The 21,369-nt window shown below is 41.2% G+C and overlaps 3 protein-coding genes across 6 annotated transcripts in view; 1 reads left to right on the forward strand and 2 right to left on the reverse strand.

The window, feature by feature from the left end:
* Positions 1 to 7,901, reverse strand: part of ptpn4a (protein tyrosine phosphatase non-receptor type 4a) — a 32,719-nt gene extending 24,818 nt beyond the window's left edge. Inside the window, exon 1 of the mRNA XM_085920105.1 lies at positions 7,326 to 7,901. The gene's annotated coding sequence lies outside the window, so the exon portion shown is untranslated. The remainder of the gene's footprint in view (positions 1 to 7,325) is intronic.
* Positions 7,902 to 8,400: 499 nt separating this feature from the next.
* On the reverse strand, positions 8,401 to 11,758 carry tmem177 (transmembrane protein 177). Of its 2 annotated transcripts, none has more exons than XM_085919665.1 (3): positions 11,679 to 11,758; positions 10,633 to 10,872; positions 8,401 to 10,327 (listed from the first exon to the last, which is right to left on the reverse strand). In XM_085919665.1, the coding sequence occupies exons 2-3, from the start codon at positions 10,831 to 10,833 to the stop codon at positions 9,596 to 9,598; spliced, it is 933 nt and encodes a 310-aa protein (XP_085775791.1). In that variant the 5' UTR covers positions 10,834 to 10,872; positions 11,679 to 11,758; the 3' UTR covers positions 8,401 to 9,595. The 2 variants fall into 2 exon arrangements, with proteins under 2 accessions (XP_085775791.1, XP_085775790.1); XM_085919664.1 differs by lacking the exon at positions 11,679 to 11,758 and adding an exon at positions 11,525 to 11,672.
* A 1,846-nt stretch (positions 11,759 to 13,604) lies between these two features.
* mrasa (muscle RAS oncogene homolog a) lies at positions 13,605 to 20,855 on the forward strand. Of its 3 annotated transcripts, none has more exons than XM_085919666.1 (6): positions 13,605 to 13,764; positions 16,437 to 16,678; positions 16,755 to 16,908; positions 17,332 to 17,431; positions 17,505 to 17,584; positions 17,753 to 20,855. In XM_085919666.1, exons 2-6 carry the CDS (start codon positions 16,486 to 16,488, stop codon positions 17,850 to 17,852), a joined length of 627 nt encoding a protein of 208 aa, XP_085775792.1. In that variant the 5' UTR covers positions 13,605 to 13,764; positions 16,437 to 16,485; the 3' UTR covers positions 17,853 to 20,855. The 3 variants fall into 3 exon arrangements, with proteins under 3 accessions (XP_085775792.1, XP_085775794.1, XP_085775795.1); XM_085919668.1 differs by having other exon boundaries at positions 16,479 to 16,678; XM_085919669.1 differs by lacking the exon at positions 13,605 to 13,764 and adding an exon at positions 14,195 to 15,143 and having other exon boundaries at positions 16,479 to 16,678.
* Positions 20,856 to 21,369: the final 514 nt, after the last annotated feature.

The following is a 21,369-nucleotide window of genomic DNA, read 5'->3' on the forward strand; positions in this document are numbered from 1 at the left end:
TTCCAATTTCCATCATTTGTATTGTTTCAGTTTGACAAACAGGAACTGACCGTAAAACGACATCACCTGAGGGTCAGAAAATTTTTTTCAAAAGACTATGATTCAATTAATACATATTTATCTTTTTCAATGAAAAGTAATGACATTTTTCACTGCAACTGAGTTTATAAAGAACATAAAATATGTTCCTGGGTGTCGTTAGATTGTCTATCTGTGTTGCTGCACCATTTGTGTCCAGACATCTTTTGCTTAGCCAAAGGCAATTTGCAGTAGATTGATTTGAGTAATTCGGCAGGTGATATCTGGTGGTAGCAATCTTTAAATATGACAACGGCTTTAAATTGCTGACTCGTTTACTTACCACTGCAACGCTGGCTTATTTCTCCCACCTTTGATTTAACACTAAATGGACAGTGCTATTATTTCAATTAACCTATCCCAATGTCAATCAACAAATTTACAAAGCTAGTTGTGTCCACGACCATATTTGGCCATGAGGGCATACATGAAAAATAAGACAGGCCAGGTAGCAGGCAGAACGAGCCATGTTAGGGCTTCTGCTTTGTGTTTCAAATGCATTGCAGAGCTCCGCGAACATCAGGCTTGAACGAGGGAGCGCCCTTATGAAATGACCCTCTGTGTAAGCGTGAATGAAAAGCATGCATCAGCTAACCTGCATTCATGGATTAGAACACAAGGCTGACGCTGTAGCTTTCACCAAGCTCACCCCTGTATTGTACGGGTTGCCCCTTTGATACCGCAAATGTTGTCGCCATGTTTGTTCCTATACCATGTATCGGCTCTCAGCCAACATGTGAGGAACGACACATGAAAGAAAAAAACATAGCGGCTATATCCGAACCATTTCGGATGGTGCAAAGGCAAACGGACAAAGTTACAAAACTTACATTAGCCTTTGTGGGAGGGGGTTTTTAGGGCATGTCTTTGTACCCCGTGATTGCACAAAGAGTTGAAGATGAACCGATGCATGTGGGTGGAATACATTTGGATGGATAAACGAGGCCAAAAGAGCAAAGCGTGGGCTTACCTGCTGAAAACCACCTGGCATTCTCTTCTAGCCACTGATTCAAAAATAATGCAGAGAAAGCATTATTTTGGCCTTACACAGAAGAAATTGATGTCTGGAGTAATCCTGATTCTTGGCCACAATTTGCAGCACGCAAATTACAAGGTGCATGCACATCTTAATGTGTTAAAGAGCTGATACAAATCTCCCAGCACTAGGCTTTCTTAGCAAAGCTTTATTTCTGCTGGCATCATTGGACGAGGCCAAAGTCCAGACTCAGAGGTGCAGCTTTTATTTTATCAGCGCTGGCACAGCTTTGACACCAAATACTGCACGGCATTTAAGGAGCTTACGCAACGTTGACTCTAAATAGTCTGACTGTGGCCAGAGTAATGACTGGTCACAAGGATCGTTTCAAACTCTGTCATTTTCATGTGGATTTTTGTTTTTCGTGTTGATTATGTTTTTGTTGTTTGTTTGTTTGTTTGTTTGTTTGTTTGTTTGTTTGTTTGTTTGTTTGTTTGTACACATGCACACAATGTGACATCTAAGTTACTAAATACTTGTGGCTTGGGTTAGATGTGCATATGACATTACAGAAGTTAATATGCACGTGATGTCCGTTAAAAAAAAAAAAAAAAAATACTGACAACTGCATTACAGGTTATATAGACTTTTACAGCAAATGGGAAATACATTGCCGAGTATCGGCGCCTTTAGATTAATCTGACTTTGCACAAGATTAGTGCAACGTCTGATCTGAAAGTAGGCGGAGCAATAAAACTGATTCAATTCCAGATTACAGTCATTATTGTGCAAGAAAACGTGACCTTAATCCGAGAAAGAAACAAGCAGACCTACTGGAAGACAACAATGCAATGATGGGGAAAAAAAAAAAGACACCCAGCATACTAGCAGAGAACAGACATAAGAACATCTAAAAGACAGACAGAAAATAATGAATCCTAACCAGCATATATCATTAAGTGTTGTCACAAAATGGTGACTTCCATACAATACATGTTAAATCAATCACAATTAGATTTAGAAATATTATAATCAATGCATTGTTGACATTTTATGTCATTAAGCTGTTCCCCTTGCCCATCGCGCTAAACCAAACTGAAAAATATATATACAACAAAAGATGAGGAGGTAATCCTTCCTCTGTGAGATTTGCCGGTATCACACCAGATAATAATTTGAAGTTTAACATTTGACATTTAAGGGAATCCTCTTTGCGGAATGATTTCCGTTCCATTTAATATTGACGAAGCTGGCCTCTGTTCTACTCCTGTAGTTTATCATTAGCAAAAAAACAAAAAAACAAAGTGAGAGCAGCTGTACTAAAACATTGTGATCAAGAACATTCTCCAACATCTAAGAATGTCCCTTCATCAGCCTGAGGAACAAGCATGACCTACAAAACTATCAAGAAGAATTATAAGTCGGTTAGCCGCTGTTAATCAGCTGCTAGGCTAACGCTTAAGTGGCGCTAAAATATGCAAAGACGACCCCGGTTACGATCATGTGTCCCGTATTAAAGTGTCCAAGAGCTGTTATGTATTGTCCTCTTTCTTAGCGGCTTTCTGCTGGGACTGAGGCGGACAGAGAGCAGACAGAGTTGGCCAAAAAACCCCACCCCCCCACCCCCATGCTGAAATCAGAGAAACCACAAGAATGTAACAGCTTCTGTTATTATCCCTCCCTGCTGCCTCAAGTCCTGATAGCCTGCCCCACAGTCAGGCTGCCTGTCCCCCCCCCACTGAGTTTATACATGCACAAATACAACCTGAATCACAACAATGTTGTTGTTTTTTTATTTATACCCAGCTCCAAACTCGAGGCTGTCCGACACACATTATCAACAGAGTGACAATGTGAGCCAGAAAATATCTGTCCAAATTTGAATGCGCACGGTGTACACATTGTCCACGATTAAATGACATTTTCGAAATTTGAGCTGAACAAATCGAGCTAGCCGTGATCATCCGAACGTCGGGCGTCGCAAAGCTAGAATCCTCACGTGAAATCAAATCACATCAATGTGTTTGTTTTGTTTCAGTGTTAAAGTTGGATGCAGAATTGTTTACGCTTCCTCGCACACATAGAGCCAAGTAAGAATAGTCCCAAAAATAGAAGTGTCGGGAAAATGGTTAGGAGCCAAGACGCAGTTGCAAATTGGAAGTGGCTCCAAAAATGCCAACGACTGGCTAGACATTTTAGTAGGAATTGCTTCTGCTAATTTATGGCTGTCAACGTAAAGAAAATGATGGCCGCACGGAACTTAAGTATACTGGGACATGCTTTGTCTTAACAAATGGTGACCGAGAGTTCTCTCTGCCCGAGCTTTCTTTTCATTCAGACATCCTCAGTTGATTTTGTAAGCCTTATCACCAAATCAAGATGAAGACATATCTGAATACTGACACGACACATGCCCTGTCCTGTCCTGTCCCGTTTGCATCGTAGCGCATTCCTTGCTCGCAGGGTTTATGTAGCACTGCCCTCCCAGTCCACATTGATATCAAATCTGACACAGCCGTTGATGTTACTCGCTGTGTTCTTTTCCCTGTCTGTCCCAGCAAAAACAAAAACTCGGCCTCCCTGCGTGTCCAATAAATAGCCCTATCAACAGAAAAACTTCAGCAGTTATGTGAAGCGCAAAATGAGACAAAGCAAACTCGGCCTGGTTCTGACCAGCAGTGCAGAAACAACTGTGGGTTTTAACCTCTTTTGGTATTCTGACTACAAGAATAACACTCGCTTCAAAAGCAAAAATCGAACACGCTAACAAGTTAGAGCTCTGCAAAGAACAACTTTTTTTTTTTTTTTAGCCAGTCGCCACATGTGCTAATAAATTCAGATGCCTTGCTGTGTTCCGCTTCTTGAATGTAGCGGGGCAACACCAGCAGAAGACAAGTCAAAACTAGCACCGGAGTAAAACTCCTGGAAGCCAGCTGTACTTACATACCTGAGGTGTGCAGATGTAGGTTGGGCTTTACGCACCACAATAAAAAATCTGGGATATTATAATCTGCCCACAACGGTTGTGGTTCCCCAATAGGTGTCAGCAAGTAAGGGTTGACCTCATCGTTTGACGTTAGCGCCAGGTAACCATAGTGTTATCATTGCTATGCACCTGCCACTTCATTTAAACAATAATAAATGAGTAAAATCGCTTTTTACTTTCATTCCAGTAACAGTACTACACCACCTTTTGGACAGAAACTATCTATGTAGTCAGCTCAAAAAATTTATATATAGACCGAATAAGAATACTTTCATGAGATTATACATTGCAGTTAGAATTTTACAGAGGTTATGGAACCTAGCAGTTTAGAGTCCTAATATAATCTCTGGAAAAAAAAAGGGCGTCTAGATCAAGTTCTCTGTAAAAGATTCTGAGCAACTATAAAGTCTTAAAAGATTTACTGCCTTTCTAAGCTATCCAACAGAAGATGGTCAACCACACTGAAATGATGCAATCTATATAGCGCTAGGATGTCCAGCTATATATAGAGTACACACTTTTTATTCAAAATGGAGTAAATCACAGTGACATTCAAGGGCCAGTGATGGCGCTCCTGTTGTGTCAGTTGAAATACTATTTTAACTGTGTGGCCTCATCAACGGACCAACAGAAAGACTGACCACAGACCAACTGACTCTCTCTGAGGCATCTGGCTGAATAGTTAGTGATGGCTGTGAGTCCACTTTCGTTTGTGCAGCGCTGGTGGGCCAGACTGACAGGACGTCGAATCAGGACAAGAGATAATCGGAGTGCGGCTAGCGGGCCGCATTTCATGTCCTTACGGTTACAAGAAGATGCGCGGCGTTTGAGGATCGAGCTGAAACCGAAGCTCGTGTAACGTGCCAAAAAAAAGGTCCCTTGGCGTTCAAGATGAATCGGACAAAAAACGGTTCTATCGATAGCTCTGCAAACAGAGAACCCGCCCGCGCGCAAGTCCAGACTGGACTGCGAGCTTTCCAAGGGGAGGGGTTCCAGTCGGATGGACGGGCAGCTGGTCCACTTGGTTAAACATGAACAGGCGGCTCTTTGACAAGGTTGTCACCAGCGGACGGCAACGGTCAAAGGAAGCCTGGTCCCAGTCAAATAAATGAAGGGCTCTTAAAGGTAAACACCACTCCATCTGAAATTAGTCCAGTCACGCATTTGAAACAAATAACCAATGAAGCACTAGTAGGACGTATAGAAATTCTTAAAACTTAAAGCAAGGGTGATGTTGGTTTACAATTTATTACTGGATCAACAATTTTTTTTCGGCATAATCAACAGGACATTGCATGTTTGTCATTTTTCTCAGCAGTGTGTGAATACGGGTTGTTTAATAAACACTGAAGACTAGGCACAATATCTAAAAAAAGAACGCCCCCCCCCTTCCTTTTTTTACACCAACATTCTCGTTAAAAAGCGCTGCACTGTAGCTATGCCTCTGCGTAAACACCCTTCCCTTAAGAACTTAAGGTTCCCTTTAGGACTTCAAATGAATGTACAGTAATAAGTTGCATTTGCATTATTATTCATGAGTAAGCCTTATTACAATGTTAGTAAGTCTGCACTGTCAAAGGTACTCTTAATTGAGTAGATTACCTCGCTGGTGTGGCACACGCTGGGCTATGCTTTAGTCTCAAGCAACAAGATTCATCCCTTGTTGCCATGGTAACAAAACTTGCCATTTGACCGGCAGTACGGAGCAGGATGTACAATTATCCACGTGCATGGGGACTAATTTCAGCAAGTTAAGAAATAAGGTGTGCAAAGTCTGTACAGGGATTCAAACACTGTTTATTTATTCCATTTTTGACTGACCACTTTTGTATATGCATATTTCTTACATAAATAAATCATAAACAATGCTTTATTCTCCCTCTACCTTATGTTGAGCCACCACCACTGCCAAGATTACTCCGAACTTTTCTCTGACTCATCTTGTGAAGTTTACCACCCTTCTTTCTCTGGCATCATCACCACAAGGACCCTCGACTGCCTACCGGAACCTCTTCGGGAATCCTGCATCTTGCTTGCACCTTGTGCCGAACAAAGACTGAACACAACATTTTTTATTTATCATAATCTGAAAGAAGCTTTAATTTAAAAAATCAAGTGGTTGCTTTGAAGGAAAACACATCCCTGATGTGACTGCTCATCGATCTAGCAACCCCTCCATTGAAGGATAAAGACTGACCAAAAACTCTGAATGTAAAAATGCAATAAAAAGCGAGGGATGCGTATGCACACAAACGCGCAGGAGAAGATATGATATGAATATGATATCAGCTGCAGCAGGCAGCAGAGGGGACGACTGCGACCCAAAAGATGTAGCACGGATGGTGGAGGATTACGTCATCGAGAGGGAGAGGGGGGAGGGCGGCGAGAGAGAGAGAGAGAGAGAGAGAGAGAGAGAGAGAGAGAGAGAGAGAGAGAGAGAGAGAGAGAGAGAGAGAGAGAGAGAGAGAGAGAGAGAGAGAGAGAGAGAGAGAGAGAGACTCCTCAATCGCATGCAGGCTTGCTTCACTGGCATTACTGAACACCAAGCCACTGTTTGATTAGCAACTGCTCAGTGCAATTAATCACAGGCATCCATAAAGACAAAGGGGTGCCATGAAAGCCGTAATGATTCCAAATGAACGGGGATGCAAAATGCATAGTTTAATTGAAACGATCTTCCATAAAGCGTGCATAAATAAGCATGAAGCTCTCGTTAATTGCTAATTCGTTATCTTCTTCCATGTGCATCATATTTAAAGACATACAACTGGCTCTATTCACCACTAACGGGGCTGTCATTAAAGGGGCTTATTGTACACTTGTAACGTTACCATGAATGATATATTAGCCAAAGGGCGCCATTTATGTCGACACACGAAAGGCTGGAGCATCGATTGCTGATTAAACGACACTACATAGGATGCAACAATGTGCATAATTGATCATTTTAAAGTGTTTGGTGTCTAGAAGTAACTGCGATGTGTTGAATGGGCAAAGCGGCGTTAGCAAACAAGAGCGCTACACACTAGTGATGTCTATTGGCACGTCATTATACATTTTATACGTAGCACTCATTAAATACATGTGGATGGTTCATTTGGGAACTCGTTGAAGCGTTAACGTAATGATTATAGGAAATATTGAGCGGCGTGAGGCAACATGGAGCAAAGTGACAGCGCCGAGCTAGCCGGCTAAGCTAGGTAACGTCAGCTGTCTGTAACGAGGGTTAAAAAAAAAAAAAAAAAAGTAGTTTCAAAAAGCTGTGGTCCTTTTTTTTTTTCTTACCGTCATAAACTGCTCCGGGGGCGTCCAGTTTTCAAGGAATAAAATGTTCGCCGTGTGAGGAAATAACTGGTCTTTGTGAGTAGGGCGACGAACCCCGAACATTCAAGAGGAGTTCGCCCGCGGATGCCGACGAGACCTGGGCATCGTTACTACGGACGGTCGTTCTTCAAGAGTGATCGCAGTCCGCCGCTGCCTCACGCACATCCATCCGGCAGAGAGGGGCCTCCTCCGGCCGCGACCATGCCACCACTGCCTCGGCAGCCACGGATGATAATCCACAAAACGCGAGCCCCCGCAGTCAGCATTGGCTAAATGCGGCCAATATCGGGCACCTCAGACTGATAATGTAAAACCGATTGAGAATGCAAAGAATAAATAAATGAATACACGTATGATATCAAAAGTAAAGCACTTTGACGATTTAACCCCAAAATGTTGCGTTTCTGACTTTGTGCGCTCCCTGGTTGTCGTCAGCCTCGTTCGGTCTCACTGCAGCTGCTCATCGGAGCGACAAAGCAGCGGCGACGGCGGTGTAATGGCGTGCACGGAGGCGGGGCAACAAATGCGGGAGGCGCGCTGTTGGGTATGGAGCGCACCCAGGTAAATAGGCGTAATCCTTATATGTATGGAGCTCCTCGGGAGACCCGGATGTTGGGGGTATATTGTCGTTCATTACAAGGGGACGTTACGGTAACGTGTAACCTCATTTCACAAGTGACCGTTAACTATCCATTTAATGATCCATCTTCAAATATTATTATTGGTATTTGTTCTTTTTTAATCAATAAAAAAATTCCTCAATCGTATTCATTCACATTTTTAGACTGAGTCGCCGTGTAATTCATATTTCTTGTAAGGAGGACACGTCCTGGTGTGGGCTGGAGTGGCCTCATGCGGCGCACAATGTAATAGCAGCCAGTGCATTACAGCAAAACAATGGGCCTTTGTGCTGTCCCTGTCAATGGCGCACTATGAAGTATAAGAAGATGAAGAGGAGACAGTGAACCCACTGTTGATGATAGGAACAGCTCAAAGTAACTAACACACACACAAACAAAAAACAGAGCCACAATAATGAAGTGAGAGCCTTTCTTTGCTTGATTGTTATTTGCATGCATTCAAAGTCAAGGCAAGATTTCTGTTTCATACATTGCATTTTTACCGCAAAAATGAAACAGCTGTTTAAACATTGTCTCAGCCCCCCAAAATTTCTCCAACCATAAGGGCCCTGAGCTCACAGGGGTACGGAATATCGGCTGACCTTTGTCATCGTTGATGACCAAACGATGGCACTGCTTTAGACAGCGTATTGACAAGTTGGGCATTTCCATACATGGGGAAATCTTACAAGTTGGGTACTTTGACTGGTTGCCAGTCAATCACGGGGCACATCTAGACAAAAAAAAATACACCTACATTCTCCAATGGAGAATTTAGTGTTCAATAAAACTCGACACAGGAAGGTCAGAGCTGAAATCTGAACAATGAACCTGAAAAACTGAGACCCAGACATGTTATCCAGTAGTCCAACATATCTCTTCTGCAATATTATTCATTACAAGCTGCTATATTTAGTTGAATCCTGGGGGTACCTGACTAGAAATGTAATTAAAACACATATCGGAGCCTCGTTAATATGCAGACGGATGACCTCGGGGAGTGTGGCGTGATGAGTTCCAAGGTCCCACCGAGCTGGATATTAAGATGATTATCGCTCAACAAATTAGCCAGTCATGCAAATGTGTGCATACTTAAACACGATTTTCGTTAGCTAAGATTGTTTTTTTTTTAGCTGAGAGGGGGCGGGGTGGTACATATGAGGACGAGGGGAGGGGGGAAGAGACCACAGGGAAAAATAAGGACTTGCAGTGTAGCACTAACATTCTTTTCAATGGGGAACGACGCACTCGCGATATGCATGTCTTTCTCCAAATATGCTCTATCACAGTCCGATTATTTTTCTTGTAGAGGGTTTAATTAATGTCTGAAGAGGCGGATGTGCACTGCGGCACTTAAAAGGTAATTTCACAGCAGGATATTGCATTAGAAGTAAACGCTTTGCTGGGCAGCCATAATAATTGGCCGTTTTCAGCAAATGAGCTTTATCTGTATACAACCCAACAAAAAAAGGGGAAAGAATAACAAAGTCACACATATAGGCGCACATATTTAGTTAACCCAATAGCAGAATTTCTATTAAAATACAAGAAAAAATAAAATGGGTTGGCGGCCTTTTGTTTGTTTCAAAAGCAACTCCTATAATAGTCAACTTAAATCTTGTCGTTTTTCATTAGAGTGAGGATGCCCTCCCTCCTCGAGGTATACGGCGTGTGCTTGAGCTGAAGGATGTTTGCAGGAAATAAGTTCCCGCTGGGCGCATACATCTCTTGTCCTTTCTGTCCCATGAGTGCACGCAGACTTTTGTTTCTGGACAGAATCTTGTCGTAAAACTCCACTCCGCCCTTGGCGTAGTGGTGGGACACCCCGGCGGCCCGCCGGTCTGAGCGGTAATCGGACCACTGGGCGACGGCGTCCGCGGTAAGGAAGTAGGACACGGCGCCCAGGCCCAGCGCCACGAGGTTCATGGCTCCACGCAACAAAATGGGGCTGGCGTGAAGATTGAACACTTGCTTCAGTACTACACTGTACACCCAAACGCCACCCAGGCAAACGGGGGCAACGGCAGCGCTCACGATGGGTACGCCCGATTGCAAACGCGCCACCTCTCGCGCTATGGCGAATTTCTGCGCTTGGGGGGAAAACACCAGGGAGTCCCTGAGAGTCATGCCGGCTTCACTGTCCCACTCCACTGTTTTGCCATTGATGAAAATAGTCCGGTTCGTGATGCCACTGTGGTCATCGACCGTGCTGTTAAAGTTTGCCGGGATGCCGATTTGGGCCCCTGCAGGGAGCCATGGAACACCAGCGCTGACTGGGTGGAAACCAAAGGAGGCGAAGGCAGAGAAGTTCTTGGATGAGTTGGCATTGTAGTCCTTTAGGACCTAGGAATAACAGGAATAACAGAGATTTTAGTATGTCACTGGGATCTCTTCTATTGTTAATACGCACTTCGTGAATTCATGGCAAGTGGCACAGCAGGCTCGTCAAGCCCGATTGTGTCAAAGTGACCGCTGCAATACATCTGCAGTTTCGAGATGGCCATTTCCTGCCACAATATAAAAAGAAGAACTGTGCCTTCTGCAGTAAAATAATTCTCATACAATGCCATGCTACAAAAGACACCATAGAGGCTAGTGGGTATCGTATTAGGAAGAATTATTTAACGAATGAAAGTTTACACAAGTACCTGCTGGAAAAGGTCTTCTAGCTTGTCAGTGAGGGTGACTGGCTCTCCTTTGTACCAGGCTTGGTACAGCTGGCGGTACGACGCGTCAGGAAAGACGTGGTAGAACATGTTGGCCGCAAAGACACCACCGCAGCTCGCCACGAGCAACGGTGTTCTGTACTTCTGCAGAAGCACTGCATACTTGAGGAAGCTCGATGCCATGTGTTTATTTTACTTGCCGCTTGATTTCTAGGAGAAAATCTGTGAAGGTAGAGGACATGTCTTAGGTACCGATCACACCCCATGTTGTTGTTTGCTGGTCTTTTTCTTCTTTCAAATACGGCCTACAAACAATTCATATATATACTGACGAATTATGACATTTCAAAGTTACATGGCACACTGAGTGATCACCATACTTACTGCTTGTCATTTGCTTGTTTTGATTTATCGACTAGAATTGATTTTCCTAAGAATATTTTGATCATTATTAAATTTTGAGATTAAATTAACCTGTTTGCATGTGGCATAACACAAAAATGCACGCTCAGTACCACAGCATATAGAGTTTCATTTTGTTTTTGATTTATGACATCGAAGCTGTTTTTTTATACAAGAATTGCCAGGGCTTATGACTTTACTACTCTTATTATTTAGAGTTTAGTTTTATCGTAGCCTAGCGTCGTACGCAGTTTTGATGATCTCGTATAATCATTACATTGTGATGCTAATCTGAGCCAAAGCGGGTCTTCACACTGAATTTAATAAAACCCCTCTTAATCATTTCCCGATAATGTCGATCTTATCTTAACATAATCGCGTTATTAAAAAAAAAAAACTGTCAATGACGACTTAAACTGTACATACAACTATGAACTATACAGTTAACCGTTGCTAACGGGCGGTGACTTACACAGCTTTGCTCCGTAGAAATTAAACACCAAGCAGCGAAAATAAAATCCTGCATTTAGAGTTTAGAAATGCCCTAAACTATCATGTTTCGCATAACATTTCAAGGACAGGTGCGCAAGAACGTGAAATGACAACGATTATGAAATGCTACCAGCCTGGTCGTAAATCGACGACGTTGCCGTACTGCTTCGGCGCGACAGTTTTACGACTGTGGGCAACAGGGAGTAATCTTTACCCATCTCTCTCTCTCTCTCATCATTTCAAATTTAAGTCTTATATAGTTAGTGTCTTTTAAATTATGTTTGTTGACTACAAGAAACTGTTCGTCACCGCGACATCTATCAGGAGTGACAAAAGCAAACAGTAATTGCCTGACCAAAAATATTCATAAATTAAGTGAAACACATATTTTCCAACAACAAACCATACAAAACTGTAAAAAATTATTGTTTTCTTATGGTTTGATGAACCGACAATTGTTTTTTGTCCATATTTCTAGAAGGTATATAATAGTATTGTATTACTAGTGTTACCTTAACGGCTTAACCCTTTGCAAAAAGAAAGGATCCTTAAGGTACAGATAATGTACATTAAGGATAATTGAATAATTGATAAGTGCATCTGAAATTTTTATCATTAATGCTTAAAGGCCGTAAGCATAAAGCCTACGTGTGTGTTTTATTGTGATCAGCTAAGATGTTCCAAGTGAAAAATCCTGCTCACAGGCTGTCTCCATGGAAACAGGCAAGAGAAGGTGTAGGTCGGTGCATGCGTGAGAAAGAGAAGGACTAAAGGAATAAAACAATACTGTAAATATGTGCGTAAAGTAATGTTTTACTCTACCCACTGTATGCCAAGTATTTCTAATATCCCCTTTGTATTCCAAACCAAGACAACAACAAAAAATAACCCCTGTGATCTGGATGAGATCAAATATCTGTTGAGTGTTCAGACTGAGTCCTCATGAGGTTTCAAAGAGCAGCTTACAGCATTGAGAGGTATATGAAGAGGGTAATGAATCTACATTTCTGGACATACATGTGCACTGGAAGAGGATCTTCCTCCATATAGCTGCATGCACTTAAAGATGCACTCTGCAATCAGTGCACCACTCGTGCACATCAACATCACCAGCCACGATGACGTGAATGTGCTTTTTAACAAAGACATAGTGTGGAAATTTGACTTTTTAATTGCTTGTGCACAAATAACTGAGTCTCAGGAGTGCCTGTTTACTTATCAAGTAAGAAATGAAACAAAACAGTATTATTCAATAATACTTATGTAATTGTGTCTGTGGGTCATTCTGCATTTTATTAAAACAAATTTTGTGTGTGTTCAGTTGTAATAAATGCATTTATAAACATTGTCATACAGGAGCTACAATTCTGTCAATCAACAGCAAATATCAATCAATGCATTAAGCCTGTTTATGCTGTTCACTAAAAATAAAAACAAGTAGAAGGTAGAAGCAGTCACTATTTGAGGGAAATAAGGTTAAATCTTGAGACTGGATTGTTACCTAAATGATCATTTTTAATGTCTATATTTAAAATTATTTTGGGGGTTGAATCGTATATAGTGTCAACAGCATAAACAATCTGTTACGTTTAAGGCTGCTATTAAAATGAGGCAATTAAATAAAAGAAAGTTGCCTGAGACGGACCAAAATTAAAAAATCTGAATAAAATAAAAGTTTTCATTATATTAAGAAGGTTGCAATGATTACTAAATATTATTCTCCTGTGATGGTGAGTACAAATAAAAACTATCAAAACCACATATTTTCGTCTCCTCTTCTTTTGACAGTACCTCTTTAAAGACTTGGGGAGCAGTCCATTTCATCGGAAGGGGAGTTTCCTTACGACTTAGAGAGACTTCCACATGCTAAACATAAGAAAGGACATAAGAGCAAAGTCAAAAAGCTTCTTGTTGTTTATTGTTCACAAATATACAATGCTGAGTCGTTAAACGTGCTGTTAAAATAATTTCAAGTGTTGACAAAAATAGCGTTCACCCCTTTCGGGCTACTCTATTAATAGCATCAGCTGTTGCAATACAAAGATGAGCTACTCGACTTTTTGTTCCGCAGATGTGGAAACTGAAAAGCCCGACTGCGGTGTGAGGGCGGCGGCGGTGTGGAGCCAAGACAGGCTGAAACAATGACTATTATATAGCCCTGAGGGCTTTTTTTCCTCCCCAATATTCTTTTTACTACATAAGTCAGCGGAACACATAACGGTAAGTGTGTTGCAGAAGAAAGGCCGAGGGAGGTAGACATCTGGTTTCGCGGATGAATGCTGCGTTCGGGGTCTTGTACTAAATGGTGTATAAACTGCTACTGATGCCCCAATAACTACTCGACTAATGACACTGCTAGTGATCGCTTACGGAACCTTTCGTTCTTCGTTTAGAATGAGCGCAAATCGCATTTTTTTTTTGCCGCAAACTTGAGAACGACGAAGCCACTTATAAATGTGGCATACTGGGGCGGCTGCTGTTTTTTTTTTTTTTTTTTTACACAGTAGAATAAAGAGCCACACAGCATGGGGGGGGGGCGCTCGACATTCTGTCACTGACGTCAGTGTGGAAAATGCTGCATTTATTTGTATTTTGCCTCTGCTGTATTTTAAAGATGAAAAAAATAATAATAATAATGAACAGTGTTGAGCCAGGCACAAATGCTGGAGAAGCTTCATACAGAGGGAATACAGAGATTCTTATTGTGTTTAATCATAGGATGAGATCATTCAGAAGCAACAGTCAGCAGACAGACAGACAGACAAACAGACAGACAGACAGCGCTCTGCTCAGGATAATAATGTGAATAATGGTCAATATTCAGGTTCATTCATTCTGTAACATTCATTTGCCTAGCGGTTTGCTTATCTGTTTCACAGTCAAGAGTGCCTGTGTTCCAATGTCATTTGAGTTTGCATATTTCTTGCACATTCCATAAACATGCGTGGTGGGTTATTTGAGGACTCTAAAAGGTGTGTGTGTGTGTGTGTGTGTGTGTGTGTGTGTGTGTGTGTGTGTGTGTGTGTGTGTGTGTGTGTGTGTGTGTGTGTGTGTGTGTGTGTGTGTGTGTGTGTGTGTGTGTGTGGACTAGCGTGTGCTTCATAGCATTATGTATCATATTTTGATCACACCAGAATCGTGACATCTCTACAAACATTGACATTCGTGAAAATATTTGAACAATTTTACAAACTCAATTTTATACCGTGGTGGCCAAGACAAAAAAGTAAAGAAATTAAATTTTGCTGTTTTTTTTATTTTTATTTATTGTGACTTTATAGTAATTGACTGACAGCTAGTTTACGGTGTACCGCTCCTCTCGACCAAAGACAGCCGGGATACCCCCCTTTTCTTTTTCGTTTAAACTAACTCACTTTAACCTCCAGGATCTCTTGCCATACTCCAAATGATTTTCCTTTCCGTATGTGACTAGAGAGAGTGCTGGATCAGGGGGAGGGGGCTTTGGTTCTGAAATTCTCCACCTACTGCTCATACCCACTGGCAGGCTTTAGAGAGGAAGGAAACATCTTCCTTCCCTCCATTGTGCAGGCCAGGATAAGATGGCCGGTTGCCAGCTGACAGCTGCTTCCCGCTTGCCCGTAAGCTTGCTCGCATGCATGCAAATCTTTGTGGGCGCACGCCATTGAAATGCCAAATAGGTATTGATTAATTACCGACATTGGTATTTACCATGAAACAATATTCAATTGTGGCTCTTAAGGGCTAAACACCTGAATTGTGACACTTGAATAAATGCCATTGCCTCACATTTCTTCACACCCTCATCTTGACCCTTTTTGCTTGCTTCCCACTTCATTCTTTTTTGGCTCGCTTGCGTGAGCGTTCTACCATAATAGCCCGATTGAATGACACATAATGAAGGTCATTTTTTGGCAGATTGATTGCGACCATATGGATCCCGGGAATGCACGTATGCCGCATTTTGTACACACGACAAGTGTCGAGCGCCTGCACAGTGTTTGAATGTATTGAGTTACGTGCAATAAGCACCAAACAACAACAAATGCCAACTATGCCAAGACGGTAAATCATTTTGAAATGCAAAATGAGAAAAGACTTGAGTAGTGAGGGAAAAAAAGGTTGGCATTCACCCAAATAGCAGTTAACCATGCACGGTTGTGGTACAAGCTAAACGTGTCAACCACATCTCCACGGCAACAGGAGACAAGTGAAAGTAAATATAAAGCTCAGAGTTGTTTTGTTTCACCTAGTTTATTTACTCAGGCAACTGAGCTAAGCCCCGCCTCTTCTACTTTTTCCTTGCTTATGTTTAATATAGTCATAAATAGACAAGCTAAAATTGAAACGTCTGGTTTTGGGACGGGCTCAGACATCGTTTTAAGTGGCGAAGATTTTATCGAGGTTCTCGGTCTACCTTCACCTCCCAAGGGTGACTGTTAAGTGTGCAAGAGGAGGACATTATTCAGGGACGTTACTACCTTGCCACCTTGACTTAAATTGACCGCTTTGAATTGAACCATCCTTGACTATGCCTAGATTCAAACTCTGACTTGTGATAGCAATCCGAAAATGTTTTTTTTTTTCCATCACAATAGCAGTTATGCAGTTAACAAGAAGGGGGGGGGGGGGGCTGCATTTACAGTCAAGGCCCATTGTGGGTTGCCAGTGGGAGCCCCGGTGAGAAAAAAAAAAAAGCAGCAGCCACAGAAAGCTTTCTGTGCTAGCTAATGCAGTGCCTGTTCACAACTTCCCGCGGTTCCATTTCTTCTCCACTTTCTAATATGATCTTAGCTGTAACCGTTGTCATCAGGGACACAAAGCAGTCAGAATAAAAATAATAATAATAATGTTCACATCTCAATTCAACAGGCCTTTCCAGTCAAGTCTTGTCTGCCTGGCTTCCATTACAGATCTCACACAAGCCGCCTTCGCACCTCTTATCTCCGCTGCAGAGTAACCATGGCGACCAGCGCGGTACCAAGCGACAACCTACCAACGTACAAGCTGGTGGTGGTGGGAGACGGCGGCGTCGGCAAAAGCGCGCTCACCATCCAGTTTTTCCAGAAGATCTTTGTGCCGGACTACGATCCCACCATAGAGGACTCCTACCTTAAGCACACCGAGATTGACGGACAGTGGGCCATTCTAGACGGTGAGTGGAAGCCTGAGCTAAGATTCAAAACCCAGAACCTCTTGAAAGTGGTTTTTGTGCGTGTACACCTACCTAGTGCTGGACACAGCCGGGCAAGAGGAGTTCAGCGCCATGAGGGAGCAGTACATGAGGACAGGAGACGGCTTCCTCATCGTCTTCTCGGTGACGGACAAGGCCAGCTTTGAACACGTTGACCGCTTTCATCAGCTGATACTACGGGTCAAAGACAGGTTAGACGACATGCACAAACACCCGTCACCAATTTTTGGAGTGGAACCAGATGTTTGCACAGCCATTTTTTTCCCCCACAGCTGTTTCATAAAAACGATTACTACTTTGGATTCCGATGAATCACTTTAGCTTTGCATCCTCAGCAGAAATATCGATGGGAGGGATCACCATTATCGGAGGATTTCTTCCTATGATTTAAAACTCGCAGCACCATTGAACCCAAAAATGTACGACTTGTTTTCCAAATCCCAAAGTAACTGTGACCGACAGTCACCTCGAAAACAGACCGTGACACGCTAGGAAAGAGGAAGTGAAACCAAACGTTCATATGAAGCCATCTCATTTGACACATTTTGTTGTGTTACAACAGAAATGAAGTTTTACAAGCATTTCAAATGGTTGGGACTGTTTTGCTCTCATAGGGAGGCTTTTCCTATGGTACTGGTGGCAAACAAGGTGGACTTGGTCCATTTAAGAAAGATCAACACTGACCAGGGCCAAGAGATGGCTGCCAAACATAACGTAAGTAGATCGAACAAATCAACACGTTCCAAATTTAGAGCATTTTGATGAGTATGCCATCTGTTTTGTTTAGATAACATACATTGAAACCAGCGCCAAGGATCCTCCAATGAATGTGGACAAGGCCTTCCACGAGCTGGTCCGTGTTATAAGGTAAAAAGCTTTTTGTTTATCAGAAGTAATACGCCAAAACTCGTCTTACCAGAATTCCAAGAATCTTGCCACACGTGTTTTTTGGTCGGGATCCAAACATAGCTTGACACGAAATGAATGCTTCCCTTACTTTGAGTTCATTCAAGTCCGCGTTGATTTTCCTTCCAGACAACAAGTTCCCGAGCGAAACCAGAAGAAGAAGAAGAAGATGAAATGGAGAGCAGAACGATCGACGGGTTCTCACAGGTTCCGCTGTGTCATATTGTGACCTCGTCCTCCACAATCTTTCCCACGTAACGCACACATACACACGCATAAATAACTTTGGTTGCAGGGAACTAACTCCTCGGTAGTCCATAACTACCGGCGCACAAAAAAAAGTGGAGACAATCTTTTGCCTCCATTTCCCCATGAAGGATTTCAAAGTCCATTCATTAATACTGAACATTATTTTGATGTCATCTTTACCGGACCAGACTGGACCGAGGAAAATGATGGTGAAGGATGTGGTTTGTGTTTTCTGGACTGGTGATTGAGCGAGAGCGCCTGAGGGGTTGGAAAGTGATTGGTTTTGGGACGTCGTCGAGGAGTGACGGAAGGACGTGGTGGAATCGGTGGAGAAAATCCGTGTCGTGCTTATATGCTGTAAATGGAAGTTTGCTCAAGTTGGTGTGGTGATGCCAAACAGGACTCACGGTAACAAATAAGCAAATATTTTCTCAAAAGGGAACACGACAGGATATCAGTGCAAAAACTTTGACAATGTATCCAGGACAGAAAAGTGTGTTCATTTATGAGGGCGCTGTAAAGTTACACAAGATTTTTGTGCCAAAAGCTTTGACAATGACAACGGTTTAAAACCCTCAATCATCCTTACTTTTTTTAAATTTTTTTTTTTTCTCATAACCAATCATAAAATAGTGTGAGTTCATCCTCATAAAATCCAGAGCCAATTTTGATCATTTGACTCGTTCTTTTTTTTTTTTTACTTCTCCCATTTTGTCTTAACTGTTCTTTTAAATAACGCTCTATAATGACACTTTTTTTTTTTTCTTTTTCCAAAATCCCCACTATCATATTTGAATGTTATTTTGTAACATTACCACTTTATTCTCTATATGATTCTGACTTTATTTATCATGTACCATATGTAGTATTTTTTTTTTTCACCCCCTCACTGTGGTCCCTTGGTAGATACTTAAAAAAAAAAATCACTATTTACTTTTCTGGTGTTTTCTCACAATAAATGTGAAAGCTAGTTATGATCTCAACGGGGGTCGCGGGTGCTCAAAATGCTAAACTAATGTGATCAAACTTTTTTTGTTGTTGTGTGGGAGCTTTTGCAAACCAATGAATTCAGGTTCAATCACGCTCAGCGAAGGGACAGCACACGTTGGAAGAGGAAAGTGGGACGAGAACGATGGGAGTTTTGAAATCCTATACCTCCGTGAGGCAATATGACGTCAAAATACGACAATTGTTTTCGTTTAGCGGCGACATTCAAGACAGGTTTGAATGGGAATGTACAATTTAATAACCTATGAAATGGCTTGTACTGTTAACGCATCAGAAAAAAAACAAACGTACAACAAAAAACATTTAGGCAATCTGTTGTCTCTCTGTCAAAGGAATACATTTTTTTGCACTTTGAATGCCATGTCGGACTTTCCTATGAACATAGGAGAAAAGAAATGGTCCAAACAGTTTGGAATGTGAATTCCAGAAGAAGAAGAAGAAGAAAAAAAGGAATTGGTGTTGTAGCCGCATGTGTCTGGGTATGCCTGTTGTATTCATAAAGACTGGGAATAAGACCAAATGTAAACTTGAGGTATTCAAAGGGAAACAAAAAATAAAGTGAATGGCAAAGGTCTTGATCAACATTGGACATTAAAGGGACCTGACAAAAGACTGAAAAAGGATGCAAGTCTTAAAAAGAATTGATTGTGTCTCGTTTGATACCATTTTGTATTATTGATATGAAAATGTGTGGGGGTTTATTAAACAATAATTTATTGATGTATGTTACCTCAGCGTGTCCCAGAACTGGACAAAAAAAATAAAAAACATCCCATAGCTTAGCTATTTTTGTTCCTTTTTATGGGACCTCAAAATGGCTTCTGGGCCTTTCTTTGCCTTTTCAGATCTTACGCCATGTTGAAAAGGTTTCTCTCGTCAATATATTTTTAACTCGGACATCAAACTCAAGGAGTAAATGCAATTTGGATGAAGACAGTATTTGTCTATCTGAACATGCAAATGGTTTAGTTTAGCTGCGGAGCAAAGCTAAAATCTGCTCACTGTCTGTCCAAACTATTTTTTTTTTAATGATGCTATGCTAAAATCCTTATTGTGGTTTTTCCTTATACTTGCTGTTTGCCCGAATGTTATGCCAAGATTTTCTCACATGAGTGAAGCAACAATTTCAAACCACTGTGCTATGCTAAGCAGCTGTTTTGCTCAACTAACTGTTTATTTGTGCTAATGCAATGCTATGAAGCAACTTGTGACCCCCCTAATGCTAAGCTAAACTGTTTTTAGCAGCACAGACAAGTGTTTTTATCAATTTTGTCTAAGGACACCCTTGAAAAACCCAACTAATTCCCAGTGCTTGCCTTTTTCCACATTTTGATGTGTTGCCGCATAAATTGGTTGCTCAAAATTCTATGCACAACACCCCAAAATGACATGGAAAATGTTTTTTTTTTTTTACTACCATTTATTAAAAATGAAAATCAAAGCACGTGTATTTTGATGGACAAGAAAATGGAATCCAATTTAAAATAAGGCTGTAACTAATATAACGAAATGTGTGTAAAGTGCTGTCAATTTTTTTGATGCAATGCAACAGCTGGGTGTTTTATTTGATTTGCAACCCTTTTTTTTTTTCTCTCCATTGCATTTTAGCTGGTACAAAAAGAATTCTGCTGTTTGTTAATGAATGTTTGGCCAGACCAAATACAAAACCTGACGGTGAATCAAGTGTTGTAAAAACTCTGAATGTTATGTGAGCCAAATTGAGCACTTTTTGTTGTCACTTATTTTGGAACAGAATGACAATTATTTGACGTGGCTTTTTTTTTTTTTAGCGGGGGGTCTCTGAAACCTGTTTTGAAAAAGGCCTGTCGTAATGTTTTACATTTGGGAGCTGTGGCGCTCTTATGTGGTTCTAAATGTTTTGTTTTTTTGTACAGGCCTTTTTTGTCTTTTGACTGAGGAGCTAGTCGAGGTGCAAACGGTGCCTTTTTAATCTAGCCTCAGGGGGCCATCACAATAAAAATATTATGATTCAACTCCGACTTCATGATTTTTCTTTCATCTGCTGTGTTGTATTAACATGCATCAGCTCTTTTGTTCTATTTCATCAGCTCTTCTCATTTTAAGATACTGCATGTTTGGTTTTATAATTTGGAGTAGTTAACAGTGGGAATACTTGATACAAGTTAATGGCGAATTGTATGCTTGATAAATAAAAAATATTTCTGAATAAATGTTTGAAAAATAACACTTAAAGATTACATGCATTGTATATCTAAAAATATCAAATAGAAAACATTCAAAATAAAAAAATATATATAAATAACTTGAAATAATTCAATACATTACCTCTGGAATTGAACTGATGCAATAAATTGCATTTTCTATATCCACACCCCGCAAAAACATGTAAACAATAAAAAGGAAAAAACACAAAATTTAGACAGAATGCAAAAATCACGAGTCATTTAATTGAAGTGTCAATGTAAAGCCGCACATTTGTTAAAAGTGTTAGTGTGCTTTAGTTATAT

The sequence above is a fragment of the Syngnathus leptorhynchus genome, chromosome 9 (assembly GCF_054491065.1).
Source record: "Syngnathus leptorhynchus isolate UIUO chromosome 9, UIUO_Slep, whole genome shotgun sequence".
Classification (NCBI taxonomy): domain Eukaryota; kingdom Metazoa; phylum Chordata; class Actinopteri; order Syngnathiformes; family Syngnathidae; genus Syngnathus; species Syngnathus leptorhynchus.